This window comes from Panthera leo, chromosome B4 (assembly GCF_018350215.1).
Source record: "Panthera leo isolate Ple1 chromosome B4, P.leo_Ple1_pat1.1, whole genome shotgun sequence".
NCBI lineage: Eukaryota > Metazoa > Chordata > Mammalia > Carnivora > Felidae > Panthera > Panthera leo.
Genome location: NC_056685.1, coordinates 73,538,834 through 73,556,929, shown reverse-complemented (window position 1 = coordinate 73,556,929; position 18,096 = coordinate 73,538,834). Strand labels below are relative to the sequence as shown.

General features: G+C 39.4%; 1 protein-coding gene across 1 annotated transcript in view; it reads left to right on the top strand.

Moving 5' to 3' along the window:
* Positions 1-18,096, top strand: part of SLC38A4 (solute carrier family 38 member 4) — a 68,408-nt gene that overhangs the window by 34,937 nt on the left and 15,375 nt on the right. The window contains exons 2-6 of the mRNA XM_042946319.1: positions 6,139-6,368; positions 10,273-10,363; positions 10,866-10,981; positions 13,742-13,815; positions 14,440-14,532. Of these exons, the coding sequence (XP_042802253.1) occupies positions 6,250-6,368; positions 10,273-10,363; positions 10,866-10,981; positions 13,742-13,815; positions 14,440-14,532 (493 nt within the window). The 5' untranslated portion in view covers positions 6,139-6,249. The remainder of the gene's footprint in view (positions 1-6,138; positions 6,369-10,272; positions 10,364-10,865; positions 10,982-13,741; positions 13,816-14,439; positions 14,533-18,096) is intronic.

The window sequence follows — 18,096 nt, the reverse complement described above, 5'->3', positions numbered from 1 at the left end:
GCTTACATTTTTTCTGAGTTTGGAGAACTCTAAAGTCCTCTTTTATGAAAACTGTAGATATACATATAAGATGCTATATATGTTGGCATGCTGATAAAAATAGCAATTAAATTCTGATTATTAAAAGAAAGAACAGGAATTTACTACTACTCCGTGCCAAACTTTGAGGAGCATGATATCTCCTAAATCCTGATAGCACTGCTTTGTGGTAAATAATATTACCCTCATTTTACATACGGGAAGACGCAAATGTCAGAAGTTAGTTAATTCGGCCAAGATTTATGCCCGGTTATATTTATCATCAGAGCCAGAGTTTCTGTTCCTTGTTAATAGATATGAAGCTCTATAACAGTGTCGGCATGTGGTAAGTACTGCCGCATTTTATATACTTTTTTATATCAGGTTAGCTTAATATGAATAAAATCAGTGAGGTTCCTTTGAATAAATATGCAATGAAATGGAATTTAACTGAAGCCCCCAGGCCTACTGCCACATATATTCTGGGAACCCCCTAGAGGGGTTGACTAAAGCACAGAATACAGTGCATTCCAGGTACCGTGACTCAGCTGTGCAAACGGCCTGAGGCGGTAGAGAACCTGTTGAGTTCCTGCAACTGCACCAGGGCTGATGAAGCTAGAACACCGAGGTGGGGAGGAGAGGGAACCAGAAAAGAGGGTGAACCCTGCAGAACCATGTTGAGAATTTAGATTTTCTCCTAAGAACAAGGGGGGGGGGGGGACAGGAAAGGGTTTTAAGCAAATAAATATGATCCAGGTTTTGTTTTTAAAAGGTCACTCTCGTTTTTGTGTGAAAAGCAAATTGCGGGAGAGGAGAGGCAAGAGAGGGTTCAAGGACAGGGATTAGGACTGTTACAGTTGACAGCAGAAGAAATGATGGTAGCTTGGACATGACTGATGGCAGAAATAGAGAGTAGTAGACTAACTTGAGAAATACTCTGACTAGGTGTAAAATCAACCAGACTTTAAAAAGGACTGGATGTGGGGGGTAAGGTAGGAAAACTTTTAAGAGAAGACTCATGCTTCCGGTTTGAGTAACTTGATAAATGGTAACGATATTCTCCGGTTAGGAAACATCGGAAGAAGAGGACACTGTTACAAGTTAGATTTGGGTCACATGGAATTTAAACTGCCTTTGAGATATTCAAGTATATACATCAGTTAGGACACTGGACATGTGCAGCTGGAGAGGAGAAGAGAGGCCTGGATAAGGATGTCACTTGAGCAGTCCTTGGGATATGAAGTCTTGGGAGTAGATTGGAAGACTGGGGGGTTTAGGACCTAATGTTGAGAAATTTAAGCAATGAAGTGTTAAGCAAAATACTTTTTAAAAGAAAAAAACCAAGAAGTTCCAAAGAATATCAGTGTCATTAATAAACACAAGTTTGGAAGCATTCTTCGAAGGCAGAGAGCAGATATTTTTCACTGGAAAAGTCTGTGAAAGAGAGAAGGAAGCCAGGGTAAACCAGGGTAAGTGGGCTTTTTTCCCCCAGAATAAGCCTGGCAGCAGCTCCAAGTTAAATCAACGTATATGAAGAGAAGGTGTGGATCACTGGCAACCACTGACCAGGGGGTCACCAATGAACCTCGATCTGGACATTTTAGCCCATTTGGGCTGCCGCCTTCGCTCAAAGGATAAGGCTGTGATCTAGGGCCTTTACAGAAGACACTAGGGCCTCCACAGCAGACAGAGAGGAGTTACAAGCGGGAATGGAAGCTCCATCCACGAGGAAAACACATGACAGCATTTTGCTCCCACAGAAACCTCTCCTAGAGTGCCCCCCGTGGCTGGGAGTGGGGTTCTCAGGGGATGCTCCATACACAGACATCTGCAGAGAAGCCACTTACAGGACCTACAAGAGAGCAACCCATCAATGAAACCTGCAAGATTTAAGAGCAACCTCAAGTACTACCTAAGTTAACCCACGTCCCCTTCATTCACAAAGATAGACAACCTAAGGTCACTAAGAATTTAAGGAAAACCAGCAAGCAAGAGAAGGACCAAGTTGAACAAACAGAATTAACTCCAGAAAAAAAAAATACATAAATTTAAGGAGCAAAAGAAGCTTTTGAAAACTTCCAATCAATGTCCTTAGAAAGATTTGAGGAAATATTGCACCTGTAAAACAAACATAAAAAGATAGGATGAAAAAAAGAGGGAGAAGTTCAAAACCAAGTTATTATAAACTCAAAACATGACTGTGAAAAATAGTTAGTGGACAGGTCAAGAAGTAAAATAGGGGGCACCTGGGTGGCTCAGTCGGTTGGGCATCTGACTTTGGCTCAGGTCATGATCTCACAGTTTGTGGGTTCGAGCCCTGCATTGGGCTCTGTGCTGACACCTTGGAGCCTGGAGCCTGCTTCAGATTCTGTGTCTCCTCTCTCTGCCCCTTACCTACTTGCACTCTATCTGTCTCTCTCTCTCTCTCTCTCTCAAAATAAACATTAAAAAATTAAATTAAAAATAAATAAAATAGATATAGCTTAAAAGTAATGTGTGTTATATAATAGAATACTACTCAGCCATAAAAAGAATGAAATCTTGTCATTTGCAAGGACATGGAGGGAGCTAGGGAGTATCATGCTAAGAGAAATAAGTCAGTCAGAGAAAGTCACATGATTTCACTCATATGTGGAATTTAAGAAACAAAACAAACGAGCAAAGGAGGAAAAAGAAGAAAGCAAACCAAGAAACAGACTTAACTATAGAGAACAAACTGATGGTTATCAGAGGATAAGTGGTGGGGGCATGGGTGAAACAGGTGATGGGGATGAAGGAGTGCACTTGTGATGAGCACCAGGTATTGTATGGAAGTGTTGAATCACTAAATTCTGCACCTGAAACTAATATTTACACTGTAGGTTAACTCACTGGAATTTAAATAAAAACTTAACAAAATAAACTGTTTTTCTACTTAATACTTCTTCAGACCAAGTCTGAGGGCAAAGCCAAGTCATTTTTCCAATGTGAAACAACTCAGAAATTCTGTTTACAAACATGGACACACTGTGTAAGAGGAGTCAATCAAGGTGGATTCCAGCACGATGCAAAATGAACTGAAGAAAGAAGATAGAATGGTGTTCAGAGGACATTGGCAGCTCAGTGAGACACAGAGTGTGGAGGAGGAGACCATTCAGAAAGTAACAGTGATGAAAAATTCACTTTCAAAGTTTTAATCACAGACGACTTCTATATCATTTATTAGGCTGTCAAATATACCACTGGTTCTTTGGAGCATAGTATTAACACAATCATAATGTTGTAAATGCTGATTGTTGGTTTTTAGTGTTCAAAACAACCTACAGAAAATTACGAGACTTAGTTGTTTTACAGAATAATATGAAAATATTATGAGTCTCAATATTATAAAAAGCATTTCATTAACCACAACAATTAGAAGTGCGTGAGAGGATGGATAGAAAGAAGTACGCTAATTTCCTCATCCGTCATATGCACGAGTCTAGAATTGATAAACCAGCTCAGAGGTTTTAGTGAATAATTTAGAAGGACTAACTTTATATAAAGAACTAAAAATAGAAACGGTCATTAATGGTTCTTGCTCTCAAGCGAAACTGGTCTGTGTGATGGGTGAGAAACTTTTTTTACTCATTTAATACAAGTTTCTATTTTTTTTCTTTAACCATACACATGTCTTCCCTTCTTTCTTTGACTTTTATAGTTTTTTATAATTTTTCATTTGTTATTATATACACACACACACACACTACCTCATGTTCATGAATATATTCATTTTTCTTTCTTCTACTTAAAATACATACACTATGTGGTTTTTTTTTTTCTTAATCCTGAGAGCTACTATCTTTTTTTTGGTTCTGGACAATTCTCTTCCATTATGTCTTTCTATTTTGTTTCTCCCTGGCCTTACATGTTTCTCATATTAGGAGAGCTATTAGAATATGTTAAATTTCGGGGCACCTGGGTGGCTCAGTCGGTTGAGCGTCTGACCTCGGCTCAGGTCCTGATCTCACAGTCCGTGAGTTTGAGCCCTGCGTCAGGCTCTGTGCTGACAGCTCAGAACCTGGAGCCTGCTTCTGATTCTGTGTCTCCATCTCTCTCTGACTCTCCCCCCGTTCATGTTCTGTCTCTCTCTGTCTCAAAAATAAATAAACGTTGAAAAAAAATTTAAAAAAAAGAATATGTTAGATTTCTTATTCTTGCTTCCCCCCACCATGTCTCTTAACTTTGTATTTGTCTTTACCTATTTGTGATATGATTTGAGTGACTTCCACGGACCTATCTTCCAGTTTCATGACTCTCCCTTCAGCTGAGTTCTCTTTATTTCATTGACTTTTTTTTTTTTTTTTTTTTTTTTTTTTTTTTTTTTTTTTTTTTTTTTTTTTAGAATTCCTTTTTGGCTCTTTTTCAAATAAGCCTGATCTTTTACAATGTTCTTATTTTATGAATTTTGTTTCTTATTTTGAATCTTCCTATTACTTTTTATTATGTTGTAAAGTCTCTTTTAAGTTGCTTTGCCATCTCAGGGGCGCCTGGGTGGCTCAGTCAGTTGAACGTCCGACTTTCGGCTCAGGTCATGATCTCACGGTCCGTGAGTTTGAGCCCCGCATCGGGCTCTGTGCTGACAGCTCAGAGCCTGGAGCCTGCTTCGGATTCTGTGTCTCCTTCTCTCTCTGTCCCTTCCCTGCTCGTGCTCTGTCTCTCTTTCTCTCTCAAAAATAAACATGAAAAACAATTTTTTTAATTAAAAAAGAAATAAGTAAATTGCTTTGCCATCTCTAGTTACTTAAGTATGAATCTTATATCTCATGCTTACTGATGTTCTTCCTGAGTTTTCATGTGGCTTTTGTAATTTAGGGTTGTGAACTCGTCAAGTGTTTCTTCCACAGATGTGCTACTAGAGTACTGGATTGCAGAGGCATTTCCATGTGGTTGTTTTATATCTGTCAGGGGACTTATGGATTTCATGAGTTCGAGCAATTTTTATGTTAGTTTCTGTGCTCAGGATTTTCTTACCAAATAGGTAGTGCACATTTGAGAACACCTCCCAAGAGTGATAGTATTTCTCCCACTATAATAGTTAAAGAATGGACGGGGGCGCCTGGGTGGCTCAGTCGGTTAAGTGGCCGACTTCGGCTCAGGTCACGATCTCGCGGTCCGTGAGTTCGAGCCCTGCGTCGGGCTATGTGCTGACAGCTCAGAGCCTGGAGCCTGTTTCAGATTCTGTGTCTCCCTCTCTCTGACCCTCCCCCATTCATGCTCTGTCTCTCTCTGTCTCAAAAATAAATAAACGTTAAAAAAAAAATAAAAAATAAAAATAAAAAAACAGTTAAAGAATGGACTGATTCTAATAGTAAAAACTTAAAAAATTGTGTCAACAACATATGATGGATTCACAGTTTTTTGTTTTTTTTTTTAAAAAACACAATGCCAGTCCACCCCTTTTTATGTTACTATGAAAATGAGGTAAAAAAAAAAAAAGAAAAGAAAAGAAAAGAAAAGTGCTGGGATTCAAAGCATTAAAGGCAGAATAGAACCTAAAAGCTGAGTCTCTTTGTTGTTAAAATGCATTTTAATTTTTATATGGATGTTGACTGATGCTTACTCAAAGATCTTGGCTTCATGATCCAAGTGCCTGGAAAGCAGCTCCCTTAGCATGATCCTCCTATCCTGTGTTGCCTGTTATCAAGCATTTTAGTGATGTTAATTCTTTCATGCCCAATTAGCAAATTCAAGCAGACCATTAGATTCTGCTTTGTTAGGTCTTTGTCAACAATTCACTTTTCCTTTCTTTTAAACCATGCAATTTGCTTACAAACAGAAAAGCTTCTTGAAGATCACAGCCAGGTGTTATTTTTTTTTCTTCCCACAGTGAATAGTAAAACACTTGCCATGTTGATATACATAGGCACTCTATAAATATCTGCTGATTGAGCAATTTATTAATGATTTTCCTTCTTCTCTTTGATTTTCCCTTTTTTTGTATTGGGTAAAGGAAACTTGCCAGACATATTTATATGACAGTTTCAGGAGTTTACTTTCTTTCCATGTTTTTATAGAGACCATACACAAAGTAGGTGATTCTATATTCATTTATCTAGTTTAAAGAAAATTACAATGGTTTATTTTGTGTTCCGCTCACAGAACAGAGTGTTCTGAACATCAGCCCAAAGAGGAAGAACCTTAAGCTGAAGGTACAGCCTACTGTTTACACTGAAGGAGCTTGTGTGTGGACAAGAAGCGCTGACAGCTGAAATGGATCCCATGGAACTGAGAAATGTCAACATCGAACCTGATGATGAGAGCATCAGTGGAGAAAGTGTTCAAGATGGCTACACTGGGATGGGAAATTTAGAAAAGGCAGCAATGAGCAGGTATGGGGTTAAAGATGACCAGGTTCCATGGAAAAATGAGAGGTTTGTGGATGTGAGAACAATGTTTTTCAATTCATTACCTATTTGAGAGATAACAATGACATCGATGTTAACACATCAACTTTCTGATCCTAAAGTATTCATTGTTACATCATTATTCTGTGTCTCTGATTTAGACTGTGTGTGACTAATTTAGAATTGAAGTTATAGCATTCTTGTACCATTAATATAGGATACTTCGAGTTATATTAGCCTACCGTTTCTTTTACCTCTTGGACTATTTTCTCTATCCCTCTTCCTTTGACTTCCCCTTAAATGCTGCTGCGTCTCCAGAATTCTGTAGGGATTCTTTGGTCACTAAAAGTGTCCTGTGAGCAAGCTCATTCACAACTATCACGGTCTCACCCACTGAACGTGTGCCACGTCTTGGGCCTGTTAGACATCTCCACTTCCTTTCAGATCGTTATACCCAACTGTGTGCTACACATCTGTATGGGGTATCTCACATGTCAGAACTGCCTCATGTATAAAGTCAAACTTGTAATGTCTAATATTGAACTCCTATAATTCTCTTCCAAACCTGCTCCTCCCCCAGGAGTCCCCAACACAGTGAAAGTCACCACTATCATACAGCAACACAATCTGAAGACCCCAATTAACAACCCTGAGTTGTCCCTTCCCTCGAACCACACATCCAATGTTTGATTGTAGTCAGTTGGTTCCACCTCTTTGAATACTTGAAATCCACCCACTTCTGTGTACCCATTCTACTGCCATCTCACTTTAGGTCCTTATCTGTCACTTATTAAAACAGGCTGGTTGGTCTCCCTGTCTTACAGTTTGCTCTCCCCCAACTAGCTCTTCACATCCCTGCAAAAGTCATCTTTTACAGTTGCCAAGGGACTGCTGTTCCATCCCTTGGTAAAGCCTTTCAGTGGTTCCCCATTAGCTATAAGACAAAGACTGGGCTACACGTTGCTTGGCAATGATCTGTCCCTCGCCTAGCTCTCCTGTTCATCTCTTGCTCTGCTCCCTTTTTGTAGGGAAGCCTTGTTGAGCCACTCCCAGTTCCCTGTGCCTTCACTCATTCTGCTCCATCTGCCTGGAATATCCTCTTTTAGTATCACCCACCTACCTGCCCCATTCTCTCTATTGATACCATTCATCCTTCAAGACACAGCTCAAAGTCAGAACTCTTATGAAGTCCGGAGGTGGAAGTGACCACCGGCTCCTTTGTGTGCCCTCTCTCGTCATTATACTGCTACAACAGGCTAATGGCTTCTGTGGCCCCAGCACAAATCACACGGCCTGGAATGTGATACGTGCACAATAGCCATTTGATAAAGTAAACTAACTCCTCACCATATGGTATATAACATGAATGATGCACAACTTAAGACACTTAGAAGGAAATTTTTGACCAAATCTCGGCCTGAGGTAGAGAATATCCTTAGACAAGGACAGCTCATTTCATTTCACAACATCCAGGAAAGGCCGCAGGAGGAAGCACTGGTCTTCCTCCATGGAGCCAGTGGAGTAAACTTTCATGCTGTTGGACCAGAGAGGCCACAGACATGCAAATCGTGGTGTTTTCCAGGTTGAGCAACCCTTGAGAACGCACAATGTGGCAGAACACAGGGCTCTGGAATCTGTAGAGTGGATATCTGAGTTTGGAGACGATATGTATCTTCCGGAAGCCTCAGTGAAAAATGCAGAATGACAAACCAGCACCTAACATTCTCGGGGTGAAGTGAATACCTGAAAGATCGCTGATACTCAGTAAACCTTGTTTCTTTGTCCTCCACTTCGTCACCCTTAGTAAACTGATCAACTCTGATGGCTCTTGTTTCTGAGAAAGATGAGCATAGATGTGATCTCTGCAGAGGTGGCCGAGCTGAAGGGGATGCCCTCCCGAGAACAGTCCTACAGGGTCATTCGATTTGGGCTCTGAAAGCCATAATGGAAAGAGCAGGAATGCTTTTGTTAAAACTGTATCGAGTGTTCTGGGCCACTTACAGTGCCTTAGCTTTTAACTCCTGACTCAAACACAGGTCATCATTTTGCAATTTTACAATCACTCTTAAAAGATGGGTTTTGCTTACATTTGGTTTGGATTGTTCCCCTAAATATGTCTAATTTCCCAAAAGTTCACAATTCATTTATTTGAAATCATTATACTTATGTTTTCAATACAGGCTGGGTTCAGTATCAAAACATTTAAGACGTTCAAAACATTTCTCATATATTTTATCCAATATTGTCATGTCTTATTATAATTCATCACACGCCAAAATAAAAACTTACGAATGACTCAAGAAAGAAACTCTTACTTACTTTTACATTTTACATTTTAAAAACTACTCCTGGACTGAAGGATTCTAATGTATTGATTAAGGTTAAAAAAAAAAAAAAAAAAAAAAAAGAATGTTGGCATTCCAGAGTTTAAATCCAGACGACACTTTTGCTTTAAAATCCTTAGGCCTGCTTTAGGCTCCATTTCATCTTATTGTCTGTTTCCAACTATGAGCATTATGTACCAGTCTCCACGCAGCAAGTATATTAACTACCGACGATTAAAATAAAGCACCAAAAGGGAGCAGGGGGTTGCGGGGGTTAGTGCAGGGATGAAAGAAAGCAGCATCTGAGGGCACGACGCTCCCTATAAGAAATAGGAGGATGCCAGGAAATGTTCCTAACTTGTGCACAGGAAGCATCTGGAAAAGCACATAAAGCTTAGTAATTTTGTCAGCTGGTCCTGCATACACTTTGCGTTGTTCCACATTCTCAAAAAGGAACCTGGTTGTCCCTCTTGCTCGCAAGATATTTTCAGGATTAGCTTCTATTACAAAGGATAATTTGTACAGATCGCCTGTAATTATTAGTCAAGCCTTTTGGAAACGTGGTGGTAGTAGATCTATATCCTCAAGACGCCTGGCAGACAACTGTGGGACCTGTACAGGAAGGCAATGTGCAGTTGCCAGCCTCTGCCCAAGTAGCCCACAATCACCACGGTGTTCACAGATCATGACATTTTAAGGTCCTGCTTCCTTCCCGGCTCTTCCAATTTCATGGGTGTCTTTAATGCTTTTCTTCCTTTCTCATCGTCTAATAAGCCAAATGTATTTCCAGAGCAGTTAAAATCCTCACACTCAGACACAAAAACCAAACACGACACAGAGCTACCATTGAACTACATTCCAGCACGGGATAGGTGAATACACAGGTGGAGCAAAAAAAAAAAAAAAAAAAAAAAAAAAAAAAGGAAAAAATACCAGCTACAGGGCCCTGCCTGGGGCTGCAGGGCGCCATGGAAGACCCTAGACTTGGAGCCTAGTGGGTGTAGGCATGGTACTTCCCTTTTCTGAGCCATGGTCACCTCATCCTCAGAGTAGGGGCGTGAAAGTTCCTCTCACAGGGATATTCGAGCATCGACTGAGTTGAAGATCAAAGGCCTAGGCCCTTAGCAAATATCTGCTGAATTGAGAGAATCATCTGATTATGGTGGGGCAGGAGTTGAGAAAACTCAGTCACTGCTCCGGTACCCTCTCTTTGTGAGGGCCCTAAATGGAAACCGCATTAGCTGTCATTCTCTTTCTTGCAGAGTTAATGTGGGAAGAAGAAATGTGGCTTAAAAAAAGGTGCCAACTGAAAAACTATTTTCTCCTTTCCTAACTTCATCTCTCCTTCCCAAAGTACATTCATAAGTGGAGGGCAGTTGTTGGTCTGGGAGGACCACTGATATGAAGAGAAGGGGGGAAGGAAGAGAAGGAAGAGAAGGGGGGAAAAGGTTTCAGCGCCTTGTTTTTCCTCCCTGATCCAGTTACTTAGGTCACCCGAAACAAGTACAATTCAGAGCATTTACTTAGATGTTTTTACTTTATTTCTTTTTTTTATGTGCATTCAGTCAATTTACTAACGAAGATGCTGAAAGTCAGAAATTCCTGACAAATGGATTTTTGGGGGAAAAGAAGCTGGCAGATTACGATGATGAACATGTAAGTGAATCTCTGCTTTCAGGCAGTAAACAGGACTTGAGGGTGTCTGATCTACCTAGGTCTCTGTGGGAAAACAATGTGACTGAAATTTTCCAAGCCTTGATCAGCACATTCTCTGTTTATTCAGGCCCTTACTGGAATAAGGACTTGTTTTTCCTGTTCGCCATATGGCTACATAAATCATTTATGAAATTCATTTGTTTTTTGGAGAAATCATTCTAACTCAAATGTAGTCTGCAATCATACATGCTTTCCTTTCTTTATGTTACTCAGCCTGTATTTTTTATTTTTACTGAGACCCCTGCTAAAACCAAGCATTCCATTCCATTGAAAATTACATGCTTTTACTGAAGTAACAGCTTTTGTTCACTGTGATTTTATCTTAGTCTTCAATTTCGAACCATAATCTCCTCCAGCAAAGATAATGTGAGAATAAGAATAATTTGAAAAAGGTCACCCTTTTGGCAAATATTTGCTTCAAACGTGCCCCTTTTTCTTTAAGCATCCTGGAACCACCTCCTTTGGAATGTCTTCATTCAACCTGAGTAATGCTATCATGGGAAGTGGGATCTTGGGCCTTTCCTACGCCATGGCCAACACGGGGATCATACTTTTTATGTAAGTATTTGGTTCAAAGCCCATGCACACCTGGTGTTCTTTCAGTTAACAACCTCAAGTCTGATCTTTGTGAACAATAATGCTCTGAGAAAGTATTAGCATATTCTTGGGCTTATATAGATAGAACAGCAACCTGAGGAATGATCAGAGCATACCAATCCTGGTGCTTGTTCAACCAACTGCCCCTAACCAAATGGCAGAAAGTATATGTGCTCAACCACCTAGAGTGCTGGAACAGCCCTACCAGTCCATAGAAAGCAATTCACAAAGTGATTCACCATAAAAAGATCTTTCCCAGCAGCAGATCTGGCTTTATCACACTCTTAGGAAAGATCCCATTCCAATCCAGGCCTACAGATCCCTGCATGCTCCGATCTCTTCTTGTGCCCCATCCCCTACGCCCCCTAAATGCCTGATAACGATGGGCACACTGGCCTTCTCTCCATCCCAGAAGTTGCCATATTCCTTCTCACCACAGGGCCTTTGCACATGGTCCTAGTATCCTTTTCCCTTTCTTCCTCATCTAGTTAACTCCTCATAGCACATCTCCCCCTCCCCCTCATCGATACCTTCCCTGACTTCCATGACTGGGACAAACACTCCCCACAGTTTTAATATTTTAGTGCAGTTGTCTGATATATTTGGTTAGTGTCTATCTTCTTCCTTGCTAGACTATAATCTCCAGAGGATGGAGCCAATGTCTGTTTTCACCCACTAGATGTCTGTATCCCCAAGACCCAGCATAGTGCTTGACATGGAAATATTTGCAGAGTAGCCAAAATGTATTCCTAGACCTATGTACTTGGTCAAATGCTGCCTAAGGACAGCAGCGCCACATAGCTGACCTGGAGGATGGATATCACATCATCTATGACAGACGGCCACAGGTGTTTGTGTACCTTACGTACAGCCTGGTATTTTCCAAGACACAGTTGGCAGTAGTGAAATTCTTCACAGGAATAAAGTCTAATATTAGTCAGGCATCCGTGTGAATGCAGATTGCCACCCCTAATGCAATGCCAGGGTGTTAAATAACTGTCTAAGAATGCAATGCTTATATTATATATAAATATATGCTATTTATGTTTTGAACATCATTTGTGATTATCTAATCACACAGCTATTTGAGGGCTAAGGATCAGGCAGGACTATAAATATTTATATTGTGTTAGTGCTTTGGCCTGTTTTAGGTATAACATTTTTTAGCTGAATGGATTTTTATGTCAACCACTCTTTATGTCATGTTTGAAATAAAGGGTTTTTTTTTTAATTCTCTGAATCTTAATGGCTTAGAGATGTGTTCGTATACATAGTCATATACTTCTGTAATGTATGCTATCTCTAAGACTGCCTTCTCCTTATTAATTACACATGCCATTACAATCAGAAGTTATCATCGCTTACTGATGAACAGAAATAAGAAACTCTTCCCCCGATCCTAGGGCCACAAGATTATTTTCAAGGAAGAAGAGTATTTCACTTTTAAAACCGACAGCTTCATTTCAGGCCTAAACAACATTTAACAGATTAAGATGTCCAGAGCAATTAAACTGTTATACATGATGGGGTCTGTTCTGTGTATCCAAGTGGCACAGACTGAATGCAGCCGTCTCCCTTAATTCTCAACAAGTGACACAGGATTTCATTGGTTTTACTTTTAGTATTTTTGGCCAAAGCAAGTATATGTTTAGAATACAGGGAATGCTCATTATTTTTCCAGGAAACAAAATTATGCCATCTGAATTGCATCTTTAAAAACAGGGAAGTTCACAGGGCATACGGAAAAATTTACGAATAAGTCATTGATTACAGTACTGGTAAACAGACTTTGTGGAAAGCAAGAGCACAATATAGCTAGTTAGAAACACTTGAAACTCGTGGCCCAAACGTACATTTGCAAAGTTGACTTCGTCAGGAATTACCAAAGAATTAGATCAATTGTGGCAAAATGTTTATTGTTGTGTAAAATAAAGAATAAGGGTGTTGTTGTTGTTGTTGTTGTTGTTTTGTTCTTTAGGTTTTAGGTAAAGGTTAGTATTGTTCCTTTATTTATTATATAGGTGCTTCTATCTATGCTCTTATTTCTGCTTTCCAAATCTTGTTTTTGGAGAAACACTGATCACTGTACAAGAATCCCTACATGCCTGTGGACATGTGGAGGAGTCTGAACCAGAAAGGATTCTTTCTGAACACATATAAAGGCATTTTCCTGCACCCTATACTTCCTTCTCTTTTTTTCTATTTTACAGGCAATTGCCTGAGCTGTGGCTCACAAGTATCTTGCCATCTAACATGCAGGATCAGTAGTGGAGTTTAGACTCTGTATGCTTTGGTGTCTGTATTTCTAGATTTTACATTAAAATTTAGCCAGGCCGTCAAATAGCCCTTAAATTATAAATGTGGCTGAGACTATCACACACACCTGATGTACATATACCCATATGCTGAGTAAGTAGGGATAGTGTTTGCTAATTTTGCTATACATTCAGCATCTAAGTTGTAAACCAGATTCCACTAGTGGAAAGTTTAGGAACTTCTGGTGGTACGTTTTAGCACATAAAATATAGCAAATTCCCGTTGTGTGACAGGAAAGGGTATGTGTAGAGTTCTGAAAAGAATTTCTCAGCTTCCCCCCAATCCACATACTTTCGGAAGGTTAATGACTGAAAGGGCCCATGTGATAATTTATTATAATATCTAACATGAGTTGTGTCTTCTTTATTATAGACATTTATTTTCTACTCTCTATTCCCTTCCTAGAATCATGCTGCTTGCGGTAGCAATATTATCCCTGTACTCAGTTCACCTTTTATTAAAGACCGCCAAGGAAGGAGGTATGCTACCCCTTAAGTCCAAGACGTCCTATTTTGATTCTTGTTAAAGGTATTTCAGTCGATAGCTCTAGAACTGGAGGATGATTTTAGTTAATTTCACATTGCATTTTCTCTGACCCCAATGACACGGCCTCTCAATGTTTTTAGTAATTTGGGCAGCTCAGGGAAGTGAAAGGCAACTGGCTCAGGTTTAAGCCAAATAGAAAAAAGGAGCCTTGATGGATGACAGAAATAACAGTTCTGACGTGCTGCACAGAGCTAAGATGAATGAAGCCATTGCTTCTTGTCTGGAGAACATGTAACATATTTGGTATTGGCTTTTGAGATTGCATCTTTTGGGTTTATAATTTCTGTGTGGTGTTTATGTACACATTTGAGACTCCAGTGTGCAATTATAGAAATATTTTAGTCATTAAAACAATCCTTTTAGGGGCGCCTGGGTGGCTCAGTCGGTTAAGCGTCTGACTCTTGATTTCAGCTCAGGTCATGATCTCACGATTCATGAGATCAAGCCCTGTGCATGGAACCTGCTTAATATTCTCTCTCTCTCCTTCTGCCCCTCTTCCTCTCTCTCTCAAACAAACAAACAATCCTTTTTAAAAGGTGTTTTATTTTTTATTATAGGGTCTTTAATTTATGAAAAACTAGGGGAAAAGGCATTTGGATGGCCTGGGAAAATCGGAGCTTTTGTTTCCATTACAATGCAGAACATTGGAGGTAAGGGCATATAGCTTTCCCTACCACTTACACTTTCGAGAGAATGTTCAATAAATAAGAAAACTCTTACAGCAATGAACAAGCACTTTAAATACAGAAAAACAGCTGCTTTACATTCAGAAATTTAAAAGACAAGAAGATTGTTAAGTAGATTTACTGTTCCTTAATCAAAAATAACAATATCTAAGAAAATATTATATAAGATCCCACCAAATGTATTCTAGAAGTATAGAACAAAACCTCTTGATATCAAATGCTATCATGGCCTTAATTTTACTTAGAAAAATTAAAGCATTAGTGCTTATTTCATTGTTCGAACAGTTGAGGTTTCCTACGTATGATGGGGTTTATTTCGTCAAACTGAAAATTAAGTATCTGAGGGGTATATCCAAGTATGGGGTATCCTTCAGATAGCCTGTACAGAACCAGCCCATTGGAGTGTGTCCCGAGAAATTGTGCCAAAGCAGAAATTCGGCTAGACATCAGAAGCATTATGATAAAACCACAAATCCTTGGTTCCACAGATTCTTATAATTCCTACTAAATTATAATTTCCACAGCCTAGAAATACGCATTTGTAATAGTGTTCCAGGTGATATGTTTGCCCACCAGCTTCACTGGTCCCGTGGAGTCTTTGACCCCCAGAAGGCATCCAGACCCATTTTCCTATGTCCTACTGTCTATGTCCTCTTGCTTGGCCTGGAAGCTATCATCACACAGCAGCACTTCTTTCCTCACCTCTCCTGTCCCCAAACCTGCCATTCTATTCTTTTCTTTCTCCTCTCAATGAATACCAGCAACATCCAGTTTCTTAAGCCAGGAATCTTACATATCATCCTAAACTTCTCCCTCTCTCCCTAACCCTGAATGTCCAAATACCACCTCCTGTCCAGTCTATTATCTTACCTGCCTTGTGAAGCTCTCCTCTCTTTCAAGTCTCTCCCCCATAGTTCAGGTGATCATTGTTTCTGCTCAGACTCTTGCATTAGCCTTCTAACTGGGCTTCCTGCCCTGAGTTTCTCCTGCTCTGATCTCCAGATCAGATTCAAATCTAGTGTTGCTTCTCACACACATAAAATTCTTTAGCATGCCCTCATTATTTTCAGGGTAGAGTTTAAACTCCTTGGTCTGACATAGAAGGGTCTTCATCTGCCTATTTTTCTGATACCTTTCCTATCACCCCCATATCTACCTAGCTACCTAGCTTCTATATGTCCTGTCATACCATAACAAACCATATTCAGTTCCCCTACTTTCATAGGCCTGCCACCCTAACACACACACACACACACACACACACACACACACACACACACTCATTCTGTTTGCTCCCATGACTTCTCCAGATTATAAGGTACTAGTTCCCCTGGGCTCCCTTGCGCCCCCATTTATATATATCTGATATGTTATTGTTTTTAAAAAATATTTTAAAACCAATGAATAGAGAATAGGCTTTTAGAGTCTGATGCACCCAAATGTGAGTCTGTTTCTGCCACTGTGACTTTACTCCAGTGAGTCTAATTTGTCCATCTATGAGAATGGGAGTATTATTCTATCTCACAAGGTCATTTTGAGGATGAAATCAGACAACATATGGCACATAATGAGGGTTCAGTACATCCTTTCCTCCCCAGTTCTCAGATTCAATGTCACTGGAGCCCTCCTGATTTTTTTTTAAATGGGCATAATTATAAGACAAATACATACTAACTGTGAAAAACTGGAACATGACATAAATACATAAATTTATGTAGATTATAAAGATATATGTAAATTATAAAGAGATGTTTATATAAGTCACCCTTAGAAATAACTACTTCAATAATTTCTCTATGCAAAATTTAATAAGTATATTGTTACTGTTAAAATTGGATCATCTTATAATACGGATTTGCAGCTTCCTTTTTTCTTTACCTGACAATATGCCTTGAATGTATTTGCATATTCTTTTTAATGGCTTTGAATTTTCCATTGTACAAATGTACCATAATTGGTTTACTGAATCCCTTATTGACATTGTAATAGTGAAAAACTGGAAACCATCCAAACAATTACTACAATAAATAAATTTGCACAGCAATCTTGCAAGGAGGTAACCCTTCTTAATAAAATCACTGGAGGGGCGCCTGGGTGGCTTAGTTGGTTAAGCCTGAGTTCAAGCTCCTTATCGGGCTCTGTGCTGACACCTTGGAGCCTGGAGCCTGCTTCAGGTTCTGTGTCTCCCTATCTGTCCCTCCCCTGCTTGCACTCTGTCTCTCTCTCAAAAATAAACATTAAAATGTTTTCTTCATTAAAAGAAAAATAATAAAGTCACTGGAGTTATCTAGGATTTCCCAAATTCAGCAATTCCTTTAGTAACCTTTATTCAATTCTAACTGCTCCTGCTAAAGGACAGTCAGTAAGCAGATAAATAAAATCCAGGCATACCTTCATGATTTGTATTTATTTCTTTTCATATTTGTATATATTAAGATCACAGCTCCGGGTAGAATTTGGCAGGAATTCCAGGATTGTTTCATTCATTTTACTGGGTTTGGGCCACAAGCATAGAAGCTCCCCATCCCCACCAAATAGACCGCTTTACATTTGGTTCAAATTTTTAGCCTTTTCAAGGCTTAAAACATCAAGCATTTCATAGTATCACCTCATAGCTGATCTAACTTATTTGTTTGAATAACTGAAATACCCTGACACATATCTGGCCCTAAACCCCAAGGGCTGGGGGACAACCACAACATCTGTGGCTCAAAGTGTAGCTACTAAGTAATGGAATAAACTATAAAATGGCCTCTCAAGATGCACACACATGAAGGAAGTATGGCTTTAAGGCGCTAACACAAAATTTCATATACCATTCCTGAAAATGCTCTCACTTTGGTTACTCTGTGTGATTAGTAGTTATTTTAGCCTAAGGGAAATCACTTGTATTTCTGTATTTAGCAACTCCACATTTAGAACATTTAACTTTCTCAATCCCCTGAAAAATTAACATTTACCACAGATGTTTCAACATTAGCAGAATAATGTTGACATTACCCAGACAGGTCTGGATCATTCTAAATTTTCGAAGACCAAACACATTAACAGTGGTGACATCACTGAAAGTCAGCAATTAATAGCTCTAAAATTGAATGGTACCTCACTGAGCCAGTTAATCAGAAATATCTCCTCTGTTTACGCACCGTAAGATTTAGCTTTAGCCAAGGTCTTTGTAAAGATTAACCAAATAATATTTACAGAAGACACATCAGGTATTGTAAAAATCATTTCACTTCACAATAGAGGAGAAACACTGGCCTGGGGATCAGGGATCTTCTATTTTGGATGTGGTCTGTCGTTTTCAATCTGTGTGATCTTGGGTATGTCATCTAAGCTTTCAAACCTTTATGGCCTCAGCTGTGGAATGAAGATAACATACATCTTGCTGATTTACAAGGCTTTTCAGCTGATCAAATGGAGTGAAGTGCAGTACTAAACAACACAGGGAGTTATTATCACCATTATTACTTGTTCGAGGTTAAGTATTTTGAAACTACTAATAGCACAATTTGCAACCTAGAAATC